We start from the raw sequence: 22,599 nt of genomic DNA on the forward strand, positions 1-22,599 counted from the left end.
GGCAGGTGCGATGGTTCCCCCGCGGCTGCAGGGGGCGCTCCGGAGCGCGCTCGGGGAGCACGCGGCACCGGTGCCCCGGGATCCCGGGAAGGGATGGGACAAAGGCTTCACAAACCGCTGGGCAGCCGAGCCCGGACTCTCGGGAACAGCAGGCTGGAACGGCAGGGACGAGCACAGATCCCAGAGGACAGATGAGATGTATCCAAACGGAGAACCCCCCGGGAGATCCACGCAGGCAGGGAGAGCACGGCTACAGCGTAGCGAAGGCTCGAAGCAGCAGCGAGGCAGGGCGGCCACAGCCCGGCCTCCAGCAGGGCAGGGAAAGCGGCTTTGGGATCCCGGCGTTGTTTCCAGCAGAAAGAAAAACGGCCGAAAAAAGAACCAGCAGCTCCTTTGTCTGCAGCTTCTCTCCCCAAACGCCGAGAGCGAACTGACCCCACACCCAGGTGAAACAAAGGAGTAGCCAGGCCCACCCCACCCCCAATGGGCAGCTCTTTCGTCTTTCTTAAGTACAGCCATTTGTCCCCTAGCAACATGCACATGTTTAGGAAAAAACTAGGACTAAACTAAACCCCCAACGGCGGGTACTGGTGGGTACCAGAAATACTGGGAATACTGGGGGACACTGGGGGGATACTGGGAATACTGGGGATACTGGGGGATACCAGGAATACTGGGGGACACTGGGGGGATACTGGGGACACTGGGGATACTGGGAACACCGGGGGATACTGGAGGGATACAGGGGACACTGGGGATACTGGGGGATACTGGGAACACTGGGGGATACTGGGGGGATATGGGGGATACTGGGAACACTGGGGCTGGGGGCACTGGGGAGATAATGGGAGCACTGGATGAGGTAATGGGCATACTGCAACTGGGGACACTGGGGTGGATAATGGGAGCACTGGGGGGATACTGGGGGCACTGGAGATGGGGACACTGCAGGACAGTGGTGGGATACTGAGGATACTGGGGCTGGAGGCACTGTGGGGATAATGGGATGCCTGGGGGTATATTGGGGCTGGAGGCACTGGGGGAATATTGAGGGCACTGGATCATAATGGAAGTGTGGGGGGAAATGAGGGCTAGTGGGGACACTGGGGGAGTAACACAGACACTGGGCCTGGGGCACAGGAACATAATGGGGGTACTGGGAATGGAGGGCATTGGAGGGGTAATGGGAGCACTGGGGGAATGGGCGACAGTGAGGACACTGGGACTGGGGGGAACTGGGGAGGCAATAGGTAACATTGTGGGATACTGGGGACACTGGGACTGGGGGTATGGGAACATAATGGGGATACTGGGATGGAACGGGGCGTAGTGAGGACACTGAAGCTGTGGAGGGTCTTAATGGGGACATTAGAACTGAGGGTACTGGGGGGATACTGGTAGCACTGCTGGAGGGAGCATGGCAGGTGTGGACCCCATTAATTCCCCGGCACACTCATTATTCAACCATTTTATTCCTACAGGGCACAACCTCTGGCCTGGGGAGGGGGGGTCCATGGCTGTGCCTCAGTTTTCCCCCCTCCCCACCCCCATCAAACCACGCCGTGCTCCTCCAGCGGCTCCCCATCCACCAGCCTGTCCCACCCCAGCCTCCGCAGATCCAGGGTCTCGTAGCGGCCCTTGATCACCAGCTCAGCCACGGCCCTGCCGGCAGCTGGCGAGTGTTGGAGCCCGTGGCCACTAAAACCCGCGGCCAGAAACAGGTTTTCCAGCCGGGGGTGCGGGCCCAGCACCGCGTTCTGGTCAAAGGTGTTGTAGTCGTAGTATCCCGCCCAAGAGCCCTGGACCCGCAGGGATTCGAAAGCTGGGACCCGCCGAGCCAGCCGGGGCCAGACCTGCTCCTGGAAATAATCGTGATCCACCGAGAGATCGCTGGGATCTGGCTCTTCCTCCTGGGAAAGGATAAACTCGGGGAGTCTGATGAAGAACAGGGGGGTGAATGATCTTAGGGTGTGGATACAAAAATGCTGCTAGCGAGGATTTCTTTGCTATTTTCTAAGTCCGTGAGAGACTTCTCTCTCTCACAGAAGATGCAGCAGAGTTCTGTAAACAACCAAGCCACCTGCAACCTTGAAAAGTCTTGTTTATGGTACAGTAGAAAAATATTTTGACAATGGATGTTTTAGGATTTTGGCCAATCACCCCAAGGGGTGCCTGGTCCTTTGTCCAATTAGACTATGAAGAAAAAAGTCTATAAAAGAGTTTGTAAAATAATTAAATAAATCAATCTTGCTACACAATTCCTGCCTGCTGGATCTTCTCTCTCCTCCTCCCTATGGCTGTGGGACACGGTGATACACCCTAGGGCCCAGGCCTGTGGTAATATTAGGGGACCCCACGGGCTCACCTCAGAGGGGCTCATCCCGCCCAGGTAGTTCCCAGCAAAGCCGTCCCGACGGAAATAAGCACCGGAGGTGTCGATGAGGAAGGGGCAGGAGAGGCCAGGGCCATTGCGGCAGTGCCAGGAGAACACATACCTGGGGAACCCCCAAAAAGAGTGTGAGGGGTGCTCCCCCTGTCCCCCAATATGGTGCAGTGGGGCTGGGATGGGGAGATGTTTGACCCCCCCCAAAAATAACATGGAGGGGTCACGTCACTCCTAGGCACACTGGAGGGGCTGGGAGTGTGGAGATAATTGAAATACTGTGAGGGGTAATGGGGATAATTGGGCTGGAGTCAAGGTAATGGAGGCACTGGGGGAATAATGGGGGCACTGGGAATACTGGGGGAATACTGTGGATACTGGGGCTAGGGGCACTGAGGGGAAATAGGTGACACTGAGGAGATAATGGGGACACTGGGATTGGGAGTATGGGGATGTAATGGGGACACTGGGGCTGGGGGCACTTGAGGACTAATGGGAGCTCCAGGATGCAAGACCCCACTTCCAAACAACAGACTGAGGAAGCTCACCATCCCCCCCAGAAGCTGGAGGGTGGTGGGTGCTGGGACGTGTGTCCCATTCTGTGATCCCTCCCAAGATAGCACCCAGGGGTTCACGTCACCCCCTCTTAGACAGAGGGGTGCCAGGATGACACCCCCCCAAAATAAAAGTACCCACAACACAGGGGTGGGGGGTGCTCCCCAAAACAGCACCAAGGGGATCACCCCCCTGAAAAAGGAGTTGCTGGGATGTGTCCCCACTCTGACCCCAGGAGCTGCCCCACAACAGAGGGGTGCTGCCCGGCTGTCCCTGCTGGGAGCCCCCGGTACCTCTTCCTGGGCTGGATGGGCAGGGGGGGCCGGCACAGCCCCCTGGGCAGCCCATCCGCCTCCAGCAGCTTCCCAGCCCAGGCACCTGCAGCATTGACCACGATGGCACAGGCGACCGGCTGGTATTCCAGGCTGTCTGGCATGTAGATCTGGGAGGGCACAGACGGGGGTCACGGGTGCCAGGGGGTCACGGGCGCTCCTGGGAAGCTGGGGGGTGGCACAGACACTCACGTGGACGTATTTGATGCGCGCCGACGGCGGTGCTGGTGGCATCATGTGGTTGGCCGAGGTGACAAAAGCTGGAGGGTTTTGGGGTCAGGCGGGGGGTCCTGGGGGTGGCAGGAGGGAATCCTCACTGTGCACCCCCATCCCTCACCTCGCACCTCCCCGGAGCAGCTCTGGACCCCCAGGGATGTGGCTTTGCGCCGGAAAGCGTTGAGGAGGGTCCAGGGGTCGAACCAGCCTTCATCCTCCAGACCTGGGCAGGGAAACATGGGGGGGGACTACAGCGTGACCCACCAATACATGCACTTTTTGGGGGGCTGGACTTCCCTTTCCATAAATAAAGCCAGAATGCATCAGGAGCATGGGGATGAGGATGAGGAAGGGTGTTGCCCTCACCCATCCTCCCACATACCATAGGATGCCACAGCCACATCCTCCGTGTTTATCCAGGGGAATTTCGCCTTCAGCTGGGTGGGGGACAGCAGGGTCACCTGTGCCCCTTCGTCCCTGGGGATGGCCAGCATGTGGAGGAGGGTCAAGATGACCCTCACCCCCTGAAACCTGTCCCCCCCGGGAGGGTCCTGTGTGTGTCCCCCACCTCTGGAGCTGGACAGTGGCCTCCAGCGCGGCAGCGCTCTGGGGGGATGCCAGGAACAGATATCCCGAGGGCTGGAACTGGATGTCGATGGGGGGCTCATTCGGCACCCCAAGGTGCTCCTGTAAGGAGATAGGGGGACCATGGTGAGTGGGGCTGGATTCCCCAAATTCCCCCCCGCCCATATAACCAACCCCACATACATTGATGTCGCGGAGGAAGCTGGCAGAGAAACGGGACATTTGGATATTTTCCCGGAGGGAAAACTGCTGCCGGATCCCCCCCACCGACAGCACCGTGGAGGCTCTGGAATACTGAAGGAGAGGACCCCAAAAAATAAAAGGGGTTAAGGGGGTTTCCCATGGCCGTACCCTGCCCTGGGAAGGGGGTGTCTCACCATGGGGTCCCGCTCCACCACGAGCACCCTCATTCCGTGCTGCCGCCGCCGGCCCTCCAGCACCTTCAGCCAGTAGGCCACGGACCAGCCCACCACGCCGCCCCCCACCACCACCACATCGGCCTCGTCGGGGGGCCGGGGGTCCGGGTGGGTTCCCGGGGGGATCCAGCCCCGTCCTCCGCTCGCCGCGGCCGGCAGCTGATCCCTCAGGGTCTGTCCCATGCGCTGCAGGGTCTGCCCCAGCTCTGCCGGGCCAAAGGGGGCAATGGAGCCTGGGGGGCACAGCTGGCAGCCCGCATGGACCACCTACCCCAGTGCCCTCTGCACCCCTTGGGACCCCTCTAGGACACTCTAGGACACTCCCCGGGTAGCCCCGCTTCCTCAGACTCCCCCCAGGCCTCTCTGCGAACCCCCCAGCTCCTCCTGGGGCACGGGGGAAACGTCCCTGGGATCCCCACCAGTCCCTCGCGGTCCCCCAGTCTCGCCACCAGTGCCCTCTTGGGACCCCCAGTTCCCACTGGGACCCTTCCTCCAGTCTCCCCTGGGCCGTCTGGAATCCCCCAGTCTCCTCTGAGACCACCAGCCGCCCAATTCTCCCCCAACCCCTCCCATGCGCGCTGTGATCTCCCGCAGTCCCCAGGGATCACCCCCAAGCCCCTCTGGCACCCTCCCATATACCCCATAACCACCCCAGCGCCCCCCATTCCCGGGACACCCCATTCCTCCGACCCCGTCCCCATTCCCAGCACTCCGGACCCCGCCGTACATCCTCCTACACGCCAGCAACCCCTCCGTTCCCTGGGACCCCCCAATTTACTTGATCTCCCCCCCATCCTCAGCGATCCACACCCCCCCCCCCCATTCCTCCCGTGCCCCTCCCCGTGTCCCCCAAATCCCCGCTGCGGTGCCCGGGACCCCTCCGGATCTCACCGCGGAAGAAGTCGGAGCTGAGCGGAGCCGCGGTGCGGAGGGGGCGGCCCGAGGCCCCTCCCGGGATCCCCCCTGGTTCCGGGGTCCCCCTCCATCCCGGGATCCCCCCCGGTTCCGGGGTCCCCCCCCATCCCGGGGCCCTCCCCGGGGTCCCCGCTCCCAGCGCCCCCCGGCCCGGCACGCGCAGCGCGCGCCCGCAGCACAGCATGGCCCCGCCCCCTCCCCGTAGCTCCGCCCCCCGCCCGGGCCTCCGCCCCGCCCCCCGCCCGCCCGCCAACGGCGCGGGGGGGGCGGAACTTCCGGCGGAAGCGCGGGGCAGAGCGACGTGTGCGCCCCGCCGGGCCCGGCGCCGCCGCCATGCTCGACTTCTTCACCATCTTCAGCAAGGGCGGCCTCGTCCTCTGGTGCTTCCAGGGCGTGCGCGGGCCCGCCGCCACCGCCCCCGTCAACGCCCTCATCCGCTCCGTCCTCCTGCAGGTCGGGCAGGACCGGGGGGCGGAGGGTTGGGTAGGGGTCACATACCTGGTGAGGGGGGAGCGGGCGAGCCCACCTGCCGTGAGGGGGGGAACCATCTGCCTGGGGAGGGAGAATCGGTGAGACTAGGGGCATGGCGGGGGAGGTGGGGATGGGAGCACCTACCTGGGAGGGGAGATCAGGCGGGCCCACGTAGCTGGCGGGGGAACGGGGACTGGGACCGCCTGCCTGGGGAGGGGGGAAACAGGGCACGAGCACCCCTCTGAGGGAATGGTGTCGCCCCGGTGAGGGGGGAGGTGGATGGGAGGCCCTGCGTGAGGAGGGGGCACACGTGAGTGGGACCATTACCTGCGGACCGGGGGCGGAGGGTGGCACAGAGGCGCGAGCACCTGCTGGGACTACACAGAGGCAGGAGCAGCTCTGGGGGTGGGGACGGTGTGGGGTCACCCGTTTGGGGGTATGGATGGGACCGTCACCCTGGGGAGCAGAGAGACTTGGGTGGGACCGCCTGCCTGGGATGGGGGGGGGGAAGAAAGGTGGCACTACCTACCTGGGATGGGGGAGGGGGGGGCATGAACAGCTCGGGGGTGGGGGGGATCACCCAGCTGGGGGAGGATGGGTGGGAGCACCTGCCCAGAGGGTGTGGGGTCATGTGTAAGGGATGCTGGACCACTTTGGGAAAGGGGGGTGACAGGGATGAGGAGGTGATGGGTGGTGCTGGCACCCCCATTCTGACGGCTCCTCTCCCCCAGGAGAGAGGTGGCAACAACTCCTTCACCCATGAAGCCCTCACGCTTAAGTACAAACTGGACAACCAGTTTGAGCTGGTGTTTGTGGTAAGTGACCTCCTCTAGGCACCCCTGGTATTGCAGGAGGGTCCCTCTAGCCCCCCATGTGGCCCCAAACCCGAAGGAAGGGGATTGCCCCAGAAAAGAGGGGGAACGGCTCCTGGTGTGCTGAGGTTTGAGCAAACAGCTGTTTGCATTGTGTAGGGCTGGACCTCAGCTCCCAGACTGGTTTGGCTCCCCAGTCTTGGGATTTTGGGGGGGTGAGGGGGTGTGATGAGGGTTTCAGGGGCATGCTGAGCAGTGACCCCAGTGTAGCCAGGCTTCCCCCAGGAGGGGGACATGGGTGTCTATCAGTTGAATGCTGCTGCAGTAGCAGCTTATTTTAATCATCTGCAACAGGATTAAAACTAATCAAACCTCAAATAGAAACTGCAGCCTTGTAAAACTTCAGTTTGGCCAGATCTATTGAAAAAAAGCCAGAAATGTGTCATTCCCTTCACTTTAAGGAGCATTTACCGCTCTCCTTTTCAGTCTCCTGGCACCTTATCTCCATAAATCCATTACAACCTTCCCTGTTGACCCACAGATAAGCTAAAGGTTTTCTGCCCTTGCCCTACGTGTCCTTGTTGCCATGAGACAGCCTGTGTGCGTTGGGGTCACCTGTGGAAGCAAAGCTCTGGGCTGTTTTAACTTTTTGGGGGCATTTTAAAAACCTGAGTAGTTGGAGCAGAAAGTGCAGGCTGAAGCTCACGCACATTAAAGAACTCTGAATTAAACAAAGAGGTTTTTTTGCTTCCTTGCTGCTGTGGAAGGAGCTGGAAGTGCAGTGTCTGTTGGCCATGCTCCTTGGCAGGTGGGCTTCCAGAAGATCCTGACTCTAACCTACGTGGACAAGTTGATAGATGACGTCCATAAGGAGTTCCGAGACAAATACCGCAACGAGTTCCAGCAGAAGGGCGCCCTGGGCCTCCTAAATGGCACCTTTGATTTTAAAGATGACTTCATGCGCCTCCTCCGGTAGAGAGCTTGGGTTTTGTCTTAAATTCCTGTTTTGAGCAGAGGTGGGAGGGGGGAAGAGCTGAAATCCAGGCTAATGGGTCACCTCCCTGCAGGGATGCAGAGGAAAGCAGCAAAGTCCGAGCTCCCACGGTAATGAAGACGTTTGAGCAGTCTCTGAAATCCCAGAAGACTGTCAAGTGTATGATTGAAACCCGAGGGGAGAAACCAAAGGAGAAGGTCAAGAACAAGAAGAACAAAGGTTCCAAAAAGGATGGTGAGTTGATGGGGAAGATAAATGGGAGGGAAATAAATATTCCAGAGCAATGTGTTGCAGCCTGTGCTTTCCCAATCCGCTTGGAGCTGGTCTGAGCTTGGGGCTCTTCCTGTCAGGAACTGAAGCTGTGGCAGCGCCCAGTAAAGCATCTGCGGGTGACAAGCAGCTCTCGGCAGCAGGGGACAAGGAGGAACTGACCAAGGATGAAATCCTGCAGAAGAACCGGGAGGAATTCTTCAGGAGACACATGAAAGCTGGGGAGAAGTCCAGGTGGGTGATGAGATCACGGTCAATCTGCCTGTGGTTCCAGCTAGGCCATGGTGGAATCTCTCCTCCTTTTGGTGACTCCTGGAAGCCAGACCTTACTCTCCTGGACCTTATTTCCCTTTTCCTTATTTCCCTGCTTGCTGAAAAGACTGGGAGAAGATACCTGGGGGTCCTAGATGGGTAATAGAACCTGATTCCCTTTGCTGGGAGATCCAGAAACCCTGGGAGAGGTCCAGACCTGTCATTAGTGAGCAGACAGCAGCTGTCCATCCATGCCTGGCTTGAGGGGAGGTGGTGCCATACAGGGTTAAAGTTCAGATAAATAAACTCTGGAGATCAGATCAGTCAATTTCTGCCTTTTTGAGTAATCCAGGCTTTTATTTTTCACATCTCCTAAGGAGGCGATGGCTGCTGCTTCCCTGCACTGAACACAACGTGTTTCTGGTCTTTGTTCCACCAGATCTCCAAAGCCCGACGCACAGAAGGAGAAGGGGAAGAAGCCCCGGGTGTGGGATCTGGGGAACTCTAATGCCAAAGTACTTGATTACAGTAATTCTGCTACCAACGGCAGCGCGGAGGCTTGTCCCGTGGAGGAGTTTGACCCCGACATGGTAAGGAAAATTCAGGTGGCCCCGTTTGCTCTCTTGCATTCTCTGGGATCAGCTGGGCATTATGAACCCAGTCTCCATGCCTGGATGAGAATGGATCGTGAAGAAACATGAAACAGGCATCGTAGCACCCGGCCCATAAAGCTGCTTCTTCCCCTCGCAGGCCCTGGGGGACAAAAATCGGGAGCCCGGCCGCCTTTATGACCTGGAGTATGAGAGCGATGATGAAGCTGAAGAGGAGAAAGTTGTCCAGAACCCTTCGAAACCCAGGTAGAGGCTCCCACAGCCCCTGCTTGTCACATGGTTCTTGATTTCTCTCCTGTAACTCCTGTTCCAGTCTAACCAGTAACGCAGGACAGACAAACTGGTGTGTTTGTCCACTCAGGGCAGGCCCTTCTGCATCCGACCTTTGCAATTCACTCTCAAGCCTCAGTGTAACTCTTCTGCTTCTCCACAGTGCGAAGAAGGGTGGCCTGGGGGGCATGTTTGGCATGCTGAAGGGCCTGGTGGGTTCCAAGAGCTTGACAAGAGAGGACATGGACCCCGTGCTGGAGAAGATGAAGGATCACTTGATTGGTACGTCTGGATCTGTGGTGTGAGGGATTAGTGGCGGTTCCCTGTGCTCTGCTGGGTGGGCCCCAGTGTGGGTAGTGCCTGTGGTTTGGGATGTTCCTGCCCACAGGAACTGTGGTGGGTTTCTGTCTTGCCCCTGGGGATCCCTGGATGGTGCAGCAAAAGGGATGTAGCAGTCAGGTCCGGTGGGGATCCTGCACATTGACTCCATCCTTCCCTTGACGCCGATGGGGGACGTGCGTAACCTTCTCAGCAGCACTGACTCCTTGCTCTGTCTTTCTCCAAGCTAAAAATGTGGCAGCTGAGATTGCAGTGCAGCTCTGTGAATCTGTGGCCAAGAAACTGGAAGGGAAGGTGATGGGAACGTTCACCAGTAAGTGTCCACGTGGCATCCTGTGTGTTTGGAGCTCAGGCGTATTCCCCACGTGTGACATGTCCTTTTTCCATCCCCTTCCTCCCAGCGGTAACCTCGACGGTGAAGCAGGCGCTGCAGGAGGCCCTGGTGCAGATCCTGCAGCCCCAGCGCCGTGTGGACGTTCTCCGCGATGTCATGGATGCCCAGCGCCATCGCCGGCCCTACGTCGTAACCTTTTGTGGCGTCAACGGTGTCGGGAAGTCCACCAACCTGGCCAAGGTAGGACAGGATCCTGGATCACAGGATCAGGGTGGTGGGGTCAGGCTGTGCAGCTCCTAAGGGGCTTTTTTGATCTGTTACCCCCTGCAGATCTCGTTCTGGCTCATCGAGAACGGCTTCAGCGTCCTCATCGCCGCGTGTGACACGTTCCGTGCGGGAGCGGTGGAGCAGCTGCGCACCCACACCCGCCGCCTCAACGCGCTGCACCCTCCGGAGAGCCACGGCGGGCGCACCATGGTGCAGCTCTACGAGAAGGGCTACGGCAAGGACGCTGCGGGCATCGCCATGGAGGCCATCTCCTACGGTATGCGCAGAGCCGGGGGCGGGCATGGCTGTCCTGGGCGAGCGCCGTCCTTCACGCTGCCTCCCTGCCGCCCCAGCTCGGAACCAGGGCTTTGACGTGGTGCTGGTGGACACGGCGGGCCGCATGCAGGACAACGCGCCCCTGATGACCGCTCTGGCCAAACTCATCGCTGTCAACGCTCCTGACCTGGTCCTGTTCGTTGGGGAAGCACTGGTGGGAAATGAGGCTGTGGATCAGCTGGTGAGTGTGGAGGCTTTGTTCCTGAGAGATGGAGCGGGAAAGAACCCGTTTGTAGGTTTTACCAGAGAATTGGATGGTGGCAGCAGCACCAGTGCATTTCTTGGATCTTTTTTCTCCCTCAGGTCAAGTTCAACAAGGCCCTGGCTGATCACTCCATGGCCCAGACACCGCGGCTCATTGATGGCATCGTCCTCACCAAGTTCGATACCATCGATGACAAGGTAAGGAGGCTGCTGAGGTGACTCTGCACGGAGCTTCCTGATGGTGACTGGAGGGGAGAGACGGGAATTGTCAAACACAGGGCACTCCTGCACTTTCCTCTTGTGGTTAAACCATTGAGCCCAAATTTAGCAGTCTGGTTTCCACACGTGGGGGATGAATGAATGAATGAATGACGAGCTCCCTGAGGGGGAGCACTGGATGTAACAGTGCTGCTTGTCCCCGGCAGGTGGGAGCCGCCATCTCTATGACCTACATCACGAGCAAGCCCATCGTTTTCGTTGGTACTGGACAAACCTACTGTGATCTGCGAAGCCTTAACGCCAAGGCCGTGGTCGCAGCGCTCATGAAGGCCTAAACACCAAATCGCTGTGTGCAGATGTCCCAGAAGAACATGCTTTACCCTGTCACCGACTAGTCTTTCCCGTGTAGTGCAGAACAGAATGGAGGAATAGCAGCATGAGAAGTACTTTTTTTGGATAAACCCCCTTTTATCCACAAAAAGCCCTTCCCTGGGTTCCTCCAGTCTGTGTCCAGTGACGCAGGCTCCCTTGCAGGGAGGCCGAATCCAGAGCTTTGTATTGTTCGTGCTGCACGGGGGGTGGGCGGTGCCAGGATCTGCTGTGCTTTTTGGTGGGTTTGAAGGCTTTTTTTTGAGCTGCTTTTGATTTTTAGACCAGCTTAGGGAGGAGGCAGGAGGGACTTGGGCTTAGGGGCAGTGTTAGATCTGGCTGTTAATGGTGCTGCTCCTGGCAGCTCCACTGAAGCTGATAAACCAAAAAAAGGTGACGGCCTGTGCTGGGCTGGAGGGGACATGCTGAATTGCCTTAAAGTCCCCCATATCTGTCCTCACCCGGACTCTGGAGCAGGGTCCCCAGACACCACATATTTGGGCAGGAGCTGGGGAGCTGTGGCAGCTGGGTCCAGAGGAGGAAGGCAGCGTGCCTACCTGGCTCCTGCCTGCTGGTCTTGGCATTATTTGCTAGTAAAAAGGAAAAAAAAAAACCAAACCACATTAATACTGGAAGAGAATGGTGGCTGCTTGCTGCTTTCCTGCACCCTTTCTCCCCCCTCCGAGTGCCTCTTGATCCCGGTCAGAAGTGCTACACTGAATAATACAAACCTCTCTGACGATGTCTTGTAGCTCTGTATCGCAGATGTGCTATAGTGCAATAAATTGAATGCTGTCTGCTAAGAGACATAATTTATATAAAATAAACTTCATAATTTGTTCTCTGTGTATAAATAACTTGCCTCCAGCCAGGACCTGTTTCCTACTGGGTTTGGGAGAGATGAACTCCTGCCAGTGTGGGGTGTGAGAGGGCCTGTAAATGATACAGCAGCCAGAAGTTCAGTGAGCAGGCCTTTAATACAACTTCAACATACAAAATACTGTACAGTAAAAAGACAGGACTAGAAAACTAGAGCTTCCAGTAAAAAAAAAAAAAAAAAAGCTCAAGTTTCATTTTTTAATTGAAATACAGAATATAAAAGCACTAGGTCTGAAGTTAGAGGAGGCTGCAGCTCCCTTGGGGACACCGCGCTCCGCAGGCACATGCAGCCCCAGTAAAACCACAATGCAATGTTAGACCAGGTGTTCATCTGTGGAGGCTCTGTCCTGGCCTCTTCCCTGCCGAAAGGGTCCTGGCTCGGTGCTGGACAGCAGTGGGACAGTGATGGGCTCCGGCCTCCCTGAGGGCTGCTGGCCTGGCTTGGGCCTGCCCCTGCCATGGCTCAGGGCCTGGGCAGGGCTGAGGCTCAGGGGCTGCATCCTGCATGGAAGCAAAGGCTGAAAACCTGCCTGGGACTCCAGGGAGCTGCACAGGGTGAAGCCTCTCGGCTCCAGAGAGCCTTCCTTACCTTTTACCTCAGCGTGGGCAGCAGCAGAGCCGTTCAGCTGCTGCCCCTCCTTGGGCATACCTGGGGCAGAGCAGAGACCAGTGTCAGGTGGAGAGCCAGCCGCCCATGTGGTGGTTTCACACAGGCTTTCCCAGCTGGACTAAGCCTCAGAATACCTGCCAGCAAGGCTCTGGCCAGTGAACCCAATTTCCCCCCATTTTTATGATTTATTAGTGATACCTCTTGTATAAAAGCATTGGCTCAGGCTGACCAGCATGAAGGTCAGCGAGACTAAAATGCCCCTTCACTAGAAAGGGAACAAACAGCTGCAGCTGCACATAAAAAAAACAAAGCTTGCAGGCGTGGGAAACAGCCCAGCTGCTTAAACTGCTGGAGCATACAGCAATTTCACAGAAGCAACCCTCAAATCCAGCTTTTCTTAAAAAAAAAGGTTTGAGGAATTTTTATAGAGTGTGGAGAACAGGGGCTACTAACCCTGCCTACTCTCCGTGGTGGCAGCCAAGTGTCCCCCAGCCCCCGGCCCCGTACCTGTGCGGCCCCGCATGGCAATCTCACTCGTCAGCCGCTCAAAGTACTCGGGCAAGTCGGCGTATTCGTCTCCGTAGGAAATCACTTTGATCCCTTTGTCCAGCATGTTCTCACGGAGCTTCTTGAACTCATCCACATCTCCCCTCCGCACCAGCATGAAGTGCTCCAGGTCTGACTTGTGCTTGACAGCCTCTAAAAACAGGGCCTGAAACGTGGTGTCATCAACTGTCCAACCACAGCCCAAGAAGAGGAAGGACTTATTTTCATACAGCTTCTGAATCTCTCGCTTTAAGAAAGGGAAAGATGTTCTTGGTCAAGGTGAGCTTCATCCTCACAGGAGACAGCACCTGCCCTATCCCTTCCGAGGCTCTGCAGCAATGCCGTCCTTCAGCAAGTGTGGGAGGTGTTCTGGCACCGTAGCAGGCTAAGGAACTCACCCCTCCTATTTCCCATAACTAATTTATTCTCCCCCACCCTCTGTGAAGCTCAGTCTAAAGTCAGTGTATGCCCAGCTGACCCGAGTGGGAGCTGTAGCTACCCCAGGCCTGGGCCCCCAGCGTGGCTCACCATGACCTCGGTGTTGCGCAGCACGTTCTGGTAGCCGGCCGGGTGCAGCACGATGCCGCTGGGGTTGGTGTAGACGCCGTGGATGTGCAGGACACTGAGCTTCCTCTTCTCTTGTGCCCACTCCAGCACCTACACAACACAAACCCGCAGCAGCGTCGGTCAGTGCATCACATTGGCTATCACAGCACTGCTAAAGGTAATGTTTTGGGGAAGAACTCCAAAGAGGCTATTTCTTCCTCATATTCTCTCCATCAGCCTCTACACCACGGCCTGCAGCCACAGCCTGTGCTGCTCGTTTGGGTCAACGCTTCAGCTGACTGCTGAATGTGATGAGAATGAATCAATATGCCAGATTTACCAGAGAAGGGGAAAAAACTACAAATCCTACACCAGCATGTTTCTCAAGCCTACCAAGTTTTATTTTGTCGCGCCTATTGGCTCTGAGGGAGTCACCAGCTGAGCTGACCTCCATTTCAGACAGCTGCTTCCAAGGCTCTCGGTTTACTCCTGCAGACCTCAGCTCGTTTAAGCTTGCAATAATTAGAATGCTTATTTGTAACACTGTAAGTACTTCCAGCCATGTAGATTAAGAGGTCACGCAGGAAACATGAAGCACAGAAATGAGAATGAAAAGAGACCAAGGACTGCACAGGACACACACATTGTGTTTAACATGCAAACAGAAGGATGAGATGCTCCCCACCAGTAAAACCCACGATGGAGAGATCAGGTGGGCAGGTGCAAAGAGCTCAGGGTTTCACAGCCTGACTGGGGCAGGAGGAGGGATGTTTGCATGAAGAGAGTAACTCCGAGAGTGCAGCAGCAGGAGCCACTCCAGCCATTGCACGAAGAGGACATGAGGCAAGAGGGGAGCGTCAAAGGCTGCAGCCCTGAACACCCATCACAAAAAGCATTTTGCAGCACCCTATAAAAATAGAAAGTTCAGCTTTGCATTTTGCATGAAGTTTCCCATATTGGTTAGAAACATCAGCCTGAGCCTTATGTGGAAGCAAGGCCAAGCCAGAAGTTTCAAGGACGGAGATCAAAGGAATAGCAGGCTTAAGGACTCCTCCTGAGCACTGGATGGCAGCCAGCAAACCAGTGTTCCAGAAAGGACCGTTCCTCCTCATTCCTCTGCTAGCTGCCCTGAACAGTCAGAGCCTCTGCCTGGAGGTTGTCTGCCACCAGTTAAACCACGACAATCAGTCCAGTGCCCTCAGGCAGCACGAGAGCACATCCTGCACCACCACAGTTCCTGACAAAAGAAATAATCATCCTTTACCTTCTTTTCATCAGTCAGGTCAAGAGACTCAAGGTGCTTCCCCTGGTGTGCTGCGTACAGCTCCAGCAGGTTATCGAAGTTCGTGGTTAACACAAGGGCCCCGTTTTCCATCAAGTGAAGCACAGACTGAAGCAGCTGCTTCCCAGAATCTTCCATTTTGGATTCCAGGTCATCAAACACCTCGTATAAACAGTCCTTGAAAAAGGTTGAGCGAACGTTGCTTGTGCGCTGAGAAGGGGAGACAGATCCAGATCAGAGCCCGGCCCCTTAATGCCGCCTCATGCCAAATGACTCCATGAAAAACTACCCATGTTTCCCCAACACCCTGCAAAGCTCTGCGTCCTTGCAGGGCAAACACAGAGCTCCACCAAGGTGGGTGCTCTCCCTCAGCACAGTCATAGGATTGCAGAATCCCAGACTGGTTTGGGTTGGGAAGAACCTTAAAGCCCACTCTGTGCCATCTCGTCCCACTCTGTGCCATGGGCAGGGACACCTTTCACTATCCCAGGTTGCTCCAAACCCCTCCAGCCTGGCCTGGAACACTCCCAGGGATGAGGTATCCACAGCTTCTCTGGGCAATCTCACCACCTTCACAGGGAACAATTCCTTCCCAATATCTCATCTAGCCCTGCCCCCTGTCAGTGTGAAGCCATTCCCCCTTGTCCTGTCACTCCAGGCCCTTCCCCACAGTCTCTCTCCACCTTTCTTGTCAGCTCCCTTCAGGTATTGGAAGGCCACAATTAGGTCACCCCTGAAGCTCTTTTCTCCAGGTTTAACAATCCCAATTCTCTCAGCCTTTCCTCATAGGAAGGTGTCCCATCCCTCTAATCATCTTGGTCCAGGTGAAACACCCAAAACCATGTCCACAGCAGGGTTATGTCTCAGGCACCCGGCACAGTAACTGCACTTGTGGTTCCTCGTACATAGAGGAATTGTTGGGATGGGGGCACTGGTGCTGGAGAACAAAATCTGGCTCTTTCCAAAAGCCAAATCCCTAACCCTAACAGCGCTCAGGGCAGGTACAAGCACACTGACCGGAGACAGCTTCTGGATAAGGTCGTGGGCAACATGAACCAGGTTCTTGTCTTCATGAAGACACTTCTGGAACCGTTTGCTCTCTTCATCTTCCAGGAGATCAAAGTCAATAGCAGCATCTAGGAGGGCCTGAATCAGCCCCTTCCAAGACTTCAGCGCTGGGACCTGGGGAGCAACTGCAGCACTAATTCCTGTTCCAATCACCAAAACAAGCTCCCGAGGCTTCTTGGTTTTGAGGCTTGGCAACAGCTTCCTGCAAGAGGAGAAAGGAGCACAGCTGGTACCACCATGAGTGGAAGGGTGTCTGGGGTGGTGGGACATGCAGACCGAGGGAGAGGGAGGTACCCTGTGCCTAAATTTTGCATCAAATATCCACTGGGGCTCTCTGATAAATGGAGCATGAGAGAAGCAGCTTGGTATCCTTAAAAGACAGCAGGGAGCTGCACGGATCAGCAGCACAAATGCTCCCAACACAAGGTCCATAATTACAACATTTTTGGGAATCGAATCTGTTACCGTGATGGTTACTGGGGAAGTCAGTGATACCCTGGGGTGCTTCTGAAGCAAAGCTAATCCACTAAAAATCTGGAGTAAGGGAAGTCTATTAATAAAAGTTACCTGGAAGGCTGGAGAGCATGGGAAAGGTGTGGTGAGCACTAGAGAATGAGACACACACATGCTCTATGTCCTGAGACAAAACGTGCGTTGGATCCCATGCAGATCAGAAATACAACCTGGTTTAAACAAGGTGCAGAACAGGGGCCTGGAGCTCCATTTATCCCAGCACAGAGAAAAGCAAGGGAAGGTTTCCTCCTAGCTCTGCCCTGGAGGGGCCCAGCCCCAGTTTGCTGAGGAAGCCCCTCAGCTGTACCAGCAATCCCTTCCCTGTGATGCCTGCAATGTCAGCTCCAGGCCAATCTTTTGGAATATCCCAGATGACACAGAGTCACATGAAAGGGCTGCAGGGCTGGATTCTCCTTATTCCTCCTCCCCTCTTCCATATTTTCCTGGCTTTATACCTGCACAGTGCTTTTAAACATGACCTTTATCACTTATTAAACACATGTGCTGCTCCTTGCCTTGCCTTGCCTGGTGTCCAGCTGCTTTCTGCAGCAGGGACCCACTGCAGCTCCCCAGGATTGGAGCAGCAGCCTGGGGAAGCAGCTTGTATGGAAGAAATGGGCTTTATCAGCAAACACGTGATATTTAGTGAGAAGGGGAGAGGAAACCAACACCACACAGATGGAGCTGTACCTTCCCTCAGCTCCTGCCTATGAAAACAGACTTGTTAACCCTTTCCTCGAGGAGGGCTGCACTGTTACTGCTGATAAACAGGGTTTAATTTGAAGATTGCAAGCTTCACGTGAGGAATAAATTAAGTGCTCGTGCTAATGAGCTAGTGTAAAAACACTATTGCAAATCCAGGGACTGAAATCCAAAGTAACAACTAATACCCAAGTCTTAATGTCCTGTGTGACATCTCTGAAAGAGGCATTCTGTTCCCTGCTGATAAACACACTTTTTTCTGCCCTGATATCCTGAGCAAGGAAAAAAATCATCTCCCAGCCTCTTTTCTGCACATTCCAGGGTCACTGATCAACCTTGAGACCACACAGAACTATCCTGCAGCCCTCCAGAAAAGTCAAATTAGTGGGAGACAACTCCCCAGATGAATTAGCTGCTTGTTCACAAGAACTTTTGAGTCCACAGCAGCCACGGTGCCAGTCTCGGATGGACAGAATCATCCACCAGTTAAGTCCCCACTCCCAGAGCTGTAAGACCACCTGTTTCTAAGCACAGGGAGCCTCAGAGTAAATTATTTAGCCTTTACATGCAGCTCAATCATATTAATTTGAGTAACTCCCTGTCGTCCTGGAAACCACCATCCAACTCAAGCGAAGAAGCACAACCAACATGTTCGACCTGACGCTGTGAACGGACAGGACCATGGAGACAGGACAGTAAAATACAGCTTTGAGTGCAACCCCATCCCCTGGCTGAGGGTTAAAACTCCAAAAAAGTACACTCTGGGCGTGAAGGCCTTTGTTCCACTAACAGCAGCAAAGCCCAGGGCACGGCCAGAAGCCAGCGCGCGGCTCTCGGATCAGGAAGCGAAAGAGCTGCGGTCACCAAGGGTCACAATCCTTAGAGAACAATGCAAGGCAAAGGAAAAGGCTCTTGTTAGAAGCAATTCACTGGAGTATAACGAAATTTACCTGGGCTTTTTTGCAGGTGGCATTCCATCTTCCAATAACGTTTCCTTGTCCAGGCTCACCGTAGAAGCCATCCAGTTTCTGTAGCAGACAAATCACCGCAAGCAAAGTCACTGCACATGGACAACACCACCTGGACAACGGGGTTTTGCAGAACCAGCTTTGCACAGGTGGATAAATCCCAGGTTTGTTATTATTCCAAGATCACCTTTGGGCTGAGAATTGCATGTTTTTGTCTCTGAACTTTGCCCCACAGTCTCATCCACTTCCTTAACCTTCTTTACCGTAAAATCCTGGGCTGTTTTGTCCAGGTGTGATTGCCTCAGCAAAACACACTTTGCCAGACCCTTTGTTTCACCTCAGCCGTTCATTTTCCCAGAGAGCCTGGATCTCGGAGCAGCACTCCCCCCTTCCTGACAAGGCCTGTCAGCAAACTTGCTGCTTGAGAAACAGTGGGAGGGAAGACAAAAAGATTTTTGTTGGCTCCAAAAATCCACGGAGAGCATTTCATTTCCTGGTGACGAGAGAAGGGTTTTTCAGCCCGCCATGCGTCTGCAAGCACTGGGAAACGACCTTAAAGCCCACGAAAAGGAAGTGCAGTCTGAGAACTCTTTCAACAGCCCGTGACATAAAACACAAAAGGTCTGCCAGCACGCAGTCCTCTCCCACTCTGCTTCTCCCAAATAAGTCTAAGAAAAGGGAATGAAAATGAACAGAACTGTTCACCCTCCTCTGCTTTTTTCGTACCAATTGTAATGAAGAGTCCAGCAAAAACTCTGTTAGATACAGGGATTTTGGCCAGAGGAAATGCTGGGGAAGAGCTGCTGACCCAAAATCAGAGTTTTTGCAGGTTTTGCCACCTCAGGGAGATCTGAGGGAGATGCTGCTATTGCTCCCTGGCAGCAAAGCAGGTCACACAGGGCAGCGCTTTCCAGTTAGGACACCTGGGCTGTGCTGCAAGTGTTGGCATGGATTGTGTGAGAAATCAGCCAATATTTTAGGAAACCACCACCTTGCAATGCTGGATGATGAGAACAGGACAAAGTGACACTGTCAGATGCTCAGATACACCGTGTGTGCAGCCTTTTCTTTCTGACCCCTTCAGAAAACTTGATACAATGGCATTATGGAATGGTTTGGCTTGGACTCGACCTTAAACCTTGTGTCGTTCCAACCCCCTGCCATGGGCAGGGACACTTTCCACCACACCAGGCTGCTCAATAATAAATCATTGTAACAACAGTAAAACACCTCAGAGAGCTGGTTTTCAACACCTGCCTCCTGAAACATCACTGAACACAGTGCTCATCACTCCAAATAATCCCCTTTTTATCTTACTGGGCCTTACTGCAGGGCCCAGATTTTGGATAAAAGTGTCAAAGGCCCTTAGCATGTGAGGAATCTCCCAGTCTTCCCCCTCTGTGCATGTCAGGCAGGGCTCCTCCATCACACACCCTTGTGAACATTGTACCTACCCTGTGTTTTTCCAACCCACACTGAGCCTGGGAGCACTTCAACGCTGTTCTGACAATGAACCTCTGCAGCCTCATCACCCCTGAGCACCTGCAATCTGTCAGGCCTCATGGTGAACTATTTCGGGGGGTTAAATCTCCAAAGACCAAAGTAGTGACTCTCAGGAAGACAGGAGGACCTGCTGGACACAGGATCTGTCAGGTGGTACCATCAAATCCCCGCTGAGTGAATGCAGCCAAGCACGGTCAGGATAAAGAGGGGAAAAGCCCCTCCTTTTCCTTCCCAGGAAGGAAATCCTTCTCCTTTTGGATTAGCTGATTTTCCTGGAAGGACAGGCTGCTTCCACAAATCCAGCCAGATTTCATTTAATGGTGCAAAGACGCTTTAGATTAGCCAGGCACTAACAATGGATAACTGGAGTGTTTCAGAGGGAAGTTTGAGTCTGCCCTCGGCAGCACCAGAGCTACAGCCAAAGGTAAATCCTTCTTCATTTCCAAACTGGATATAATTTAAGTTTATATTATCTTTGGGTTGTGAATCATCAGCTGAGCCTCAAATATTGAGGCTGTTTGAAACTCCCACCTAGGCCTTCCCCTGTTTGCTTCCACTGCCCCATCTCGCTCACCCTGCACATTCCCACACTATTAACAGCAGGAATGGAGCCATCAAATCAATTTTAAGTGCCTCTAAACAACGTTTCAAAAGTAATTTAAACCTAGGAAGAAACACCTTTCAGAATTATAATCACCTGGTACGGTTGTCTGATATAATGACTTTCAACCTTCAGGTCTATTATTTAGTGCAGAGAGCCATAAAGGAACAAAAACCCCATTATAAATACAGCCTAGACCCAAAGAAGTTATTACTGGTCTTAAAAAGAATTCATGGGGATTCAGCCAAGAAATAGAAACCTCCAGTTTTTAGTCCTGGAGAGAAGTTCTGCTCCCCAGAGGGATGGATCGTGCTGGCACAGCTGAGGTAGTCAAAATTAAATGCAATTACCTCAGAGCATGACACTGCCACGGGGAAAAAACCACACCAGGTACTGCAGGTTCCCCCTGGCAACACAGGTGCCATGGAGGAGAGGCAGCCACAGGCACTTACAAGGTAAGAAGTGTCTCTCCAGCCTTCTTCAGACACTGGGAACTTTCCAGCTATTTGGACTACAGGGAGTTGAAGACTGTAAACACAACACTCCATGGATTCCTGCCTCAGCTGCCTCGTTCCCCGGTCCCAGCCTTGTCCCCATCACTTTTATCAGGGATACTAAGAGAGTCCCTGTGTGGGTTTGCTGCATTATCCTTTTCCCTCCCCACCACAGAAATCCCTTAATTTATCCTAAAGCCTTCCAGACTTCAGCTTTAAACCGGGCCCAAGTCACCAGCACTGGATAAACCCAACCACAGCAACTTCCTGTGCGACACAGACATATCCAGCTGCAGAAATGTTGGAAATATGAAGCTGTATCCCAGGCAAAAGCAAACACCTGAACACCACGTGTGTGAAACGAGGGCTGAGGTTCACACAGGGTGTGTATTTACAAAAACCTCCCCGTGGCTCTGCAAAATACAAGCACACCACACAGTCAGCACCAGAGCCCAACCTGCAGAGCCAAAATGGGGCATTCACAGAACAGCTCCTCCACCACCTCATGGAGAAGTCGCTGCTGACACCTTCTCCATGCTCAGCACCCAACACACAACTAAAGCTATACCTGGATGTTTAAAATCAAAGCCAAGTGATCCAGCTCCACACTGCGTTCCTCCAGCAGAGCCCCCACGAATTCCCAAAAGAAACAAGTACGAACCTACTGCTCATCCATTATTTTTAGCTTCTTTGAGTGCTGAGAACTGCCACCAGCAAGGGGTGTAATTCGCAGCTTCTTTTTCAGTTCAGCGGCTCTATGGTGCTGGGATAAGATCGTTTAAAAGCCACCGTGTTTCAGCTAAAAGTTGAGCTGTCCCTGGCCAATTCCCAAGCCTATCCCTCCATGTGGGAGCTGCATTTGGGAGCTGGATCAAACCCATCCTAGAAACACACAGGCTCCAGGGACAATGGGACGGAGGACAAGCCCTACTCCTATCCAAGACACAAAACCACGGGATCCGACCTCCTTGGATGTGAGTCAAAACACACCAGAGGTTTTTATTCAACGCTGTGATTCTCCACGTGCTTCCCAATGGCTCCATGAGCAAGGAGAGAGAGTGACACAGCAAAGCCCGGCTAAGCTCTGTGTCCCACAGACTCCCACGGAACCACGCTGGTTTTCCAGGATTGACCCTGGAAAGGGAAGCGGGGGGGGGGGGGTGTCACACCTTCGGGATTGCTCGAGCCCTTACCTGTCCTCTCCGTTGTGCCCTCCTCGCTAAACCTGCGGGAAAAGCAACAGCACGAGGATTCAGCAGGCGGGGAGGACACCGAGGCTCCTTCCCAGGGGGAAACATCCATAAAAACGAGCTTTTATAGAGGGCGACGGCGCGGCGGGGGCGAACCACAGCCGGGCCGCCCGCCGCTCTCAGAGGCTTCCCGGCCCCTCTCCCGTCACCCCCGGCCCCGCCGCCTCATCCCCGGCCCCGCCGGTCTCCTTCGCTCCCCTCAAGCCGCTCCGTCCCCTCAGGGCGGAGGCCATGGGATCCCCCCCCCATTATGGCGGCCGCCGTTGTTATGGCAACAGCTTCCCCCCCCCGCCGTCTCCATGGCAACCGCGCCCTGCCCGCCCCCCGCCCCCGCGCGCCCCGCACGCACCTGGCGCCGCGCGCGCGGCCCCATTGAGGAGACGCCGCCGCCGCGCCGCGCGCAGCCGCCTCGCGCCCGGCCACGTGACGAGTTGGCCCCGCCCCGCCCCGCCCTTCCATTGGCTCGCAGCGGAAGAGGCGGAGCCGG

General features: G+C 55.1%; 3 protein-coding genes across 7 annotated transcripts; 1 reads left to right on the plus strand and 2 right to left on the minus strand.

Moving 5' to 3' along the window:
- Positions 1-1,453: 1,453 nt before the first annotated feature.
- On the minus strand, positions 1,454-5,486 carry FOXRED1 (FAD dependent oxidoreductase domain containing 1). The gene is made up of 10 exons (XM_042034233.1): positions 5,379-5,486; positions 4,449-4,693; positions 4,255-4,365; positions 4,055-4,173; positions 3,869-3,963; positions 3,608-3,709; positions 3,463-3,530; positions 3,232-3,380; positions 2,366-2,495; positions 1,454-1,910 (listed from the first exon to the last, which is right to left on the minus strand). The coding sequence occupies exons 2-10, from the start codon at positions 4,668-4,670 to the stop codon at positions 1,551-1,553; spliced, it is 1,356 nt and encodes a 451-aa protein (XP_041890167.1). The 5' UTR covers positions 4,671-4,693; positions 5,379-5,486; the 3' UTR covers positions 1,454-1,550.
- Positions 5,487-5,685: 199 nt separating this feature from the next.
- On the plus strand, positions 5,686-11,990 carry SRPRA (SRP receptor subunit alpha). The gene is made up of 14 exons (XM_042034387.1): positions 5,686-5,855; positions 6,605-6,688; positions 7,494-7,657; positions 7,753-7,913; positions 8,030-8,183; positions 8,641-8,791; positions 8,952-9,058; positions 9,246-9,364; positions 9,648-9,734; positions 9,823-9,995; positions 10,086-10,299; positions 10,376-10,539; positions 10,662-10,760; positions 10,988-11,990. Exons 1-14 carry the CDS (start codon positions 5,736-5,738, stop codon positions 11,114-11,116), a joined length of 1,926 nt encoding a protein of 641 aa, XP_041890321.1. The 5' UTR covers positions 5,686-5,735; the 3' UTR covers positions 11,117-11,990.
- Positions 11,991-12,108: 118 nt separating this feature from the next.
- Positions 12,109-22,551, minus strand: FAM118B (family with sequence similarity 118 member B). Of its 5 annotated transcripts, none has more exons than XM_042034392.1 (9): positions 22,462-22,551; positions 22,056-22,087; positions 18,247-18,324; positions 16,031-16,283; positions 14,996-15,223; positions 13,714-13,842; positions 13,147-13,432; positions 12,619-12,678; positions 12,109-12,530 (listed from the first exon to the last, which is right to left on the minus strand). In XM_042034392.1, the coding sequence occupies exons 3-9, from the start codon at positions 18,315-18,317 to the stop codon at positions 12,517-12,519; spliced, it is 1,041 nt and encodes a 346-aa protein (XP_041890326.1). In that variant the 5' UTR covers positions 18,318-18,324; positions 22,056-22,087; positions 22,462-22,551; the 3' UTR covers positions 12,109-12,516. The 5 variants fall into 5 exon arrangements, with proteins under 5 accessions (XP_041890326.1, XP_041890325.1, XP_041890324.1 ...); XM_042034391.1 differs by having other exon boundaries at positions 12,109-12,547; XM_042034390.1 differs by having other exon boundaries at positions 12,109-12,555.
- Positions 22,552-22,599: the final 48 nt, after the last annotated feature.

The sequence above is a fragment of the Corvus kubaryi genome, unplaced genomic scaffold (assembly GCF_017639235.1).
Source record: "Corvus kubaryi isolate FWS band 111438036 unplaced genomic scaffold, C.kubaryi_AGA036_p1.0 37367, whole genome shotgun sequence".
Classification (NCBI taxonomy): Eukaryota; Metazoa; Chordata; class Aves; order Passeriformes; family Corvidae; genus Corvus; species Corvus kubaryi.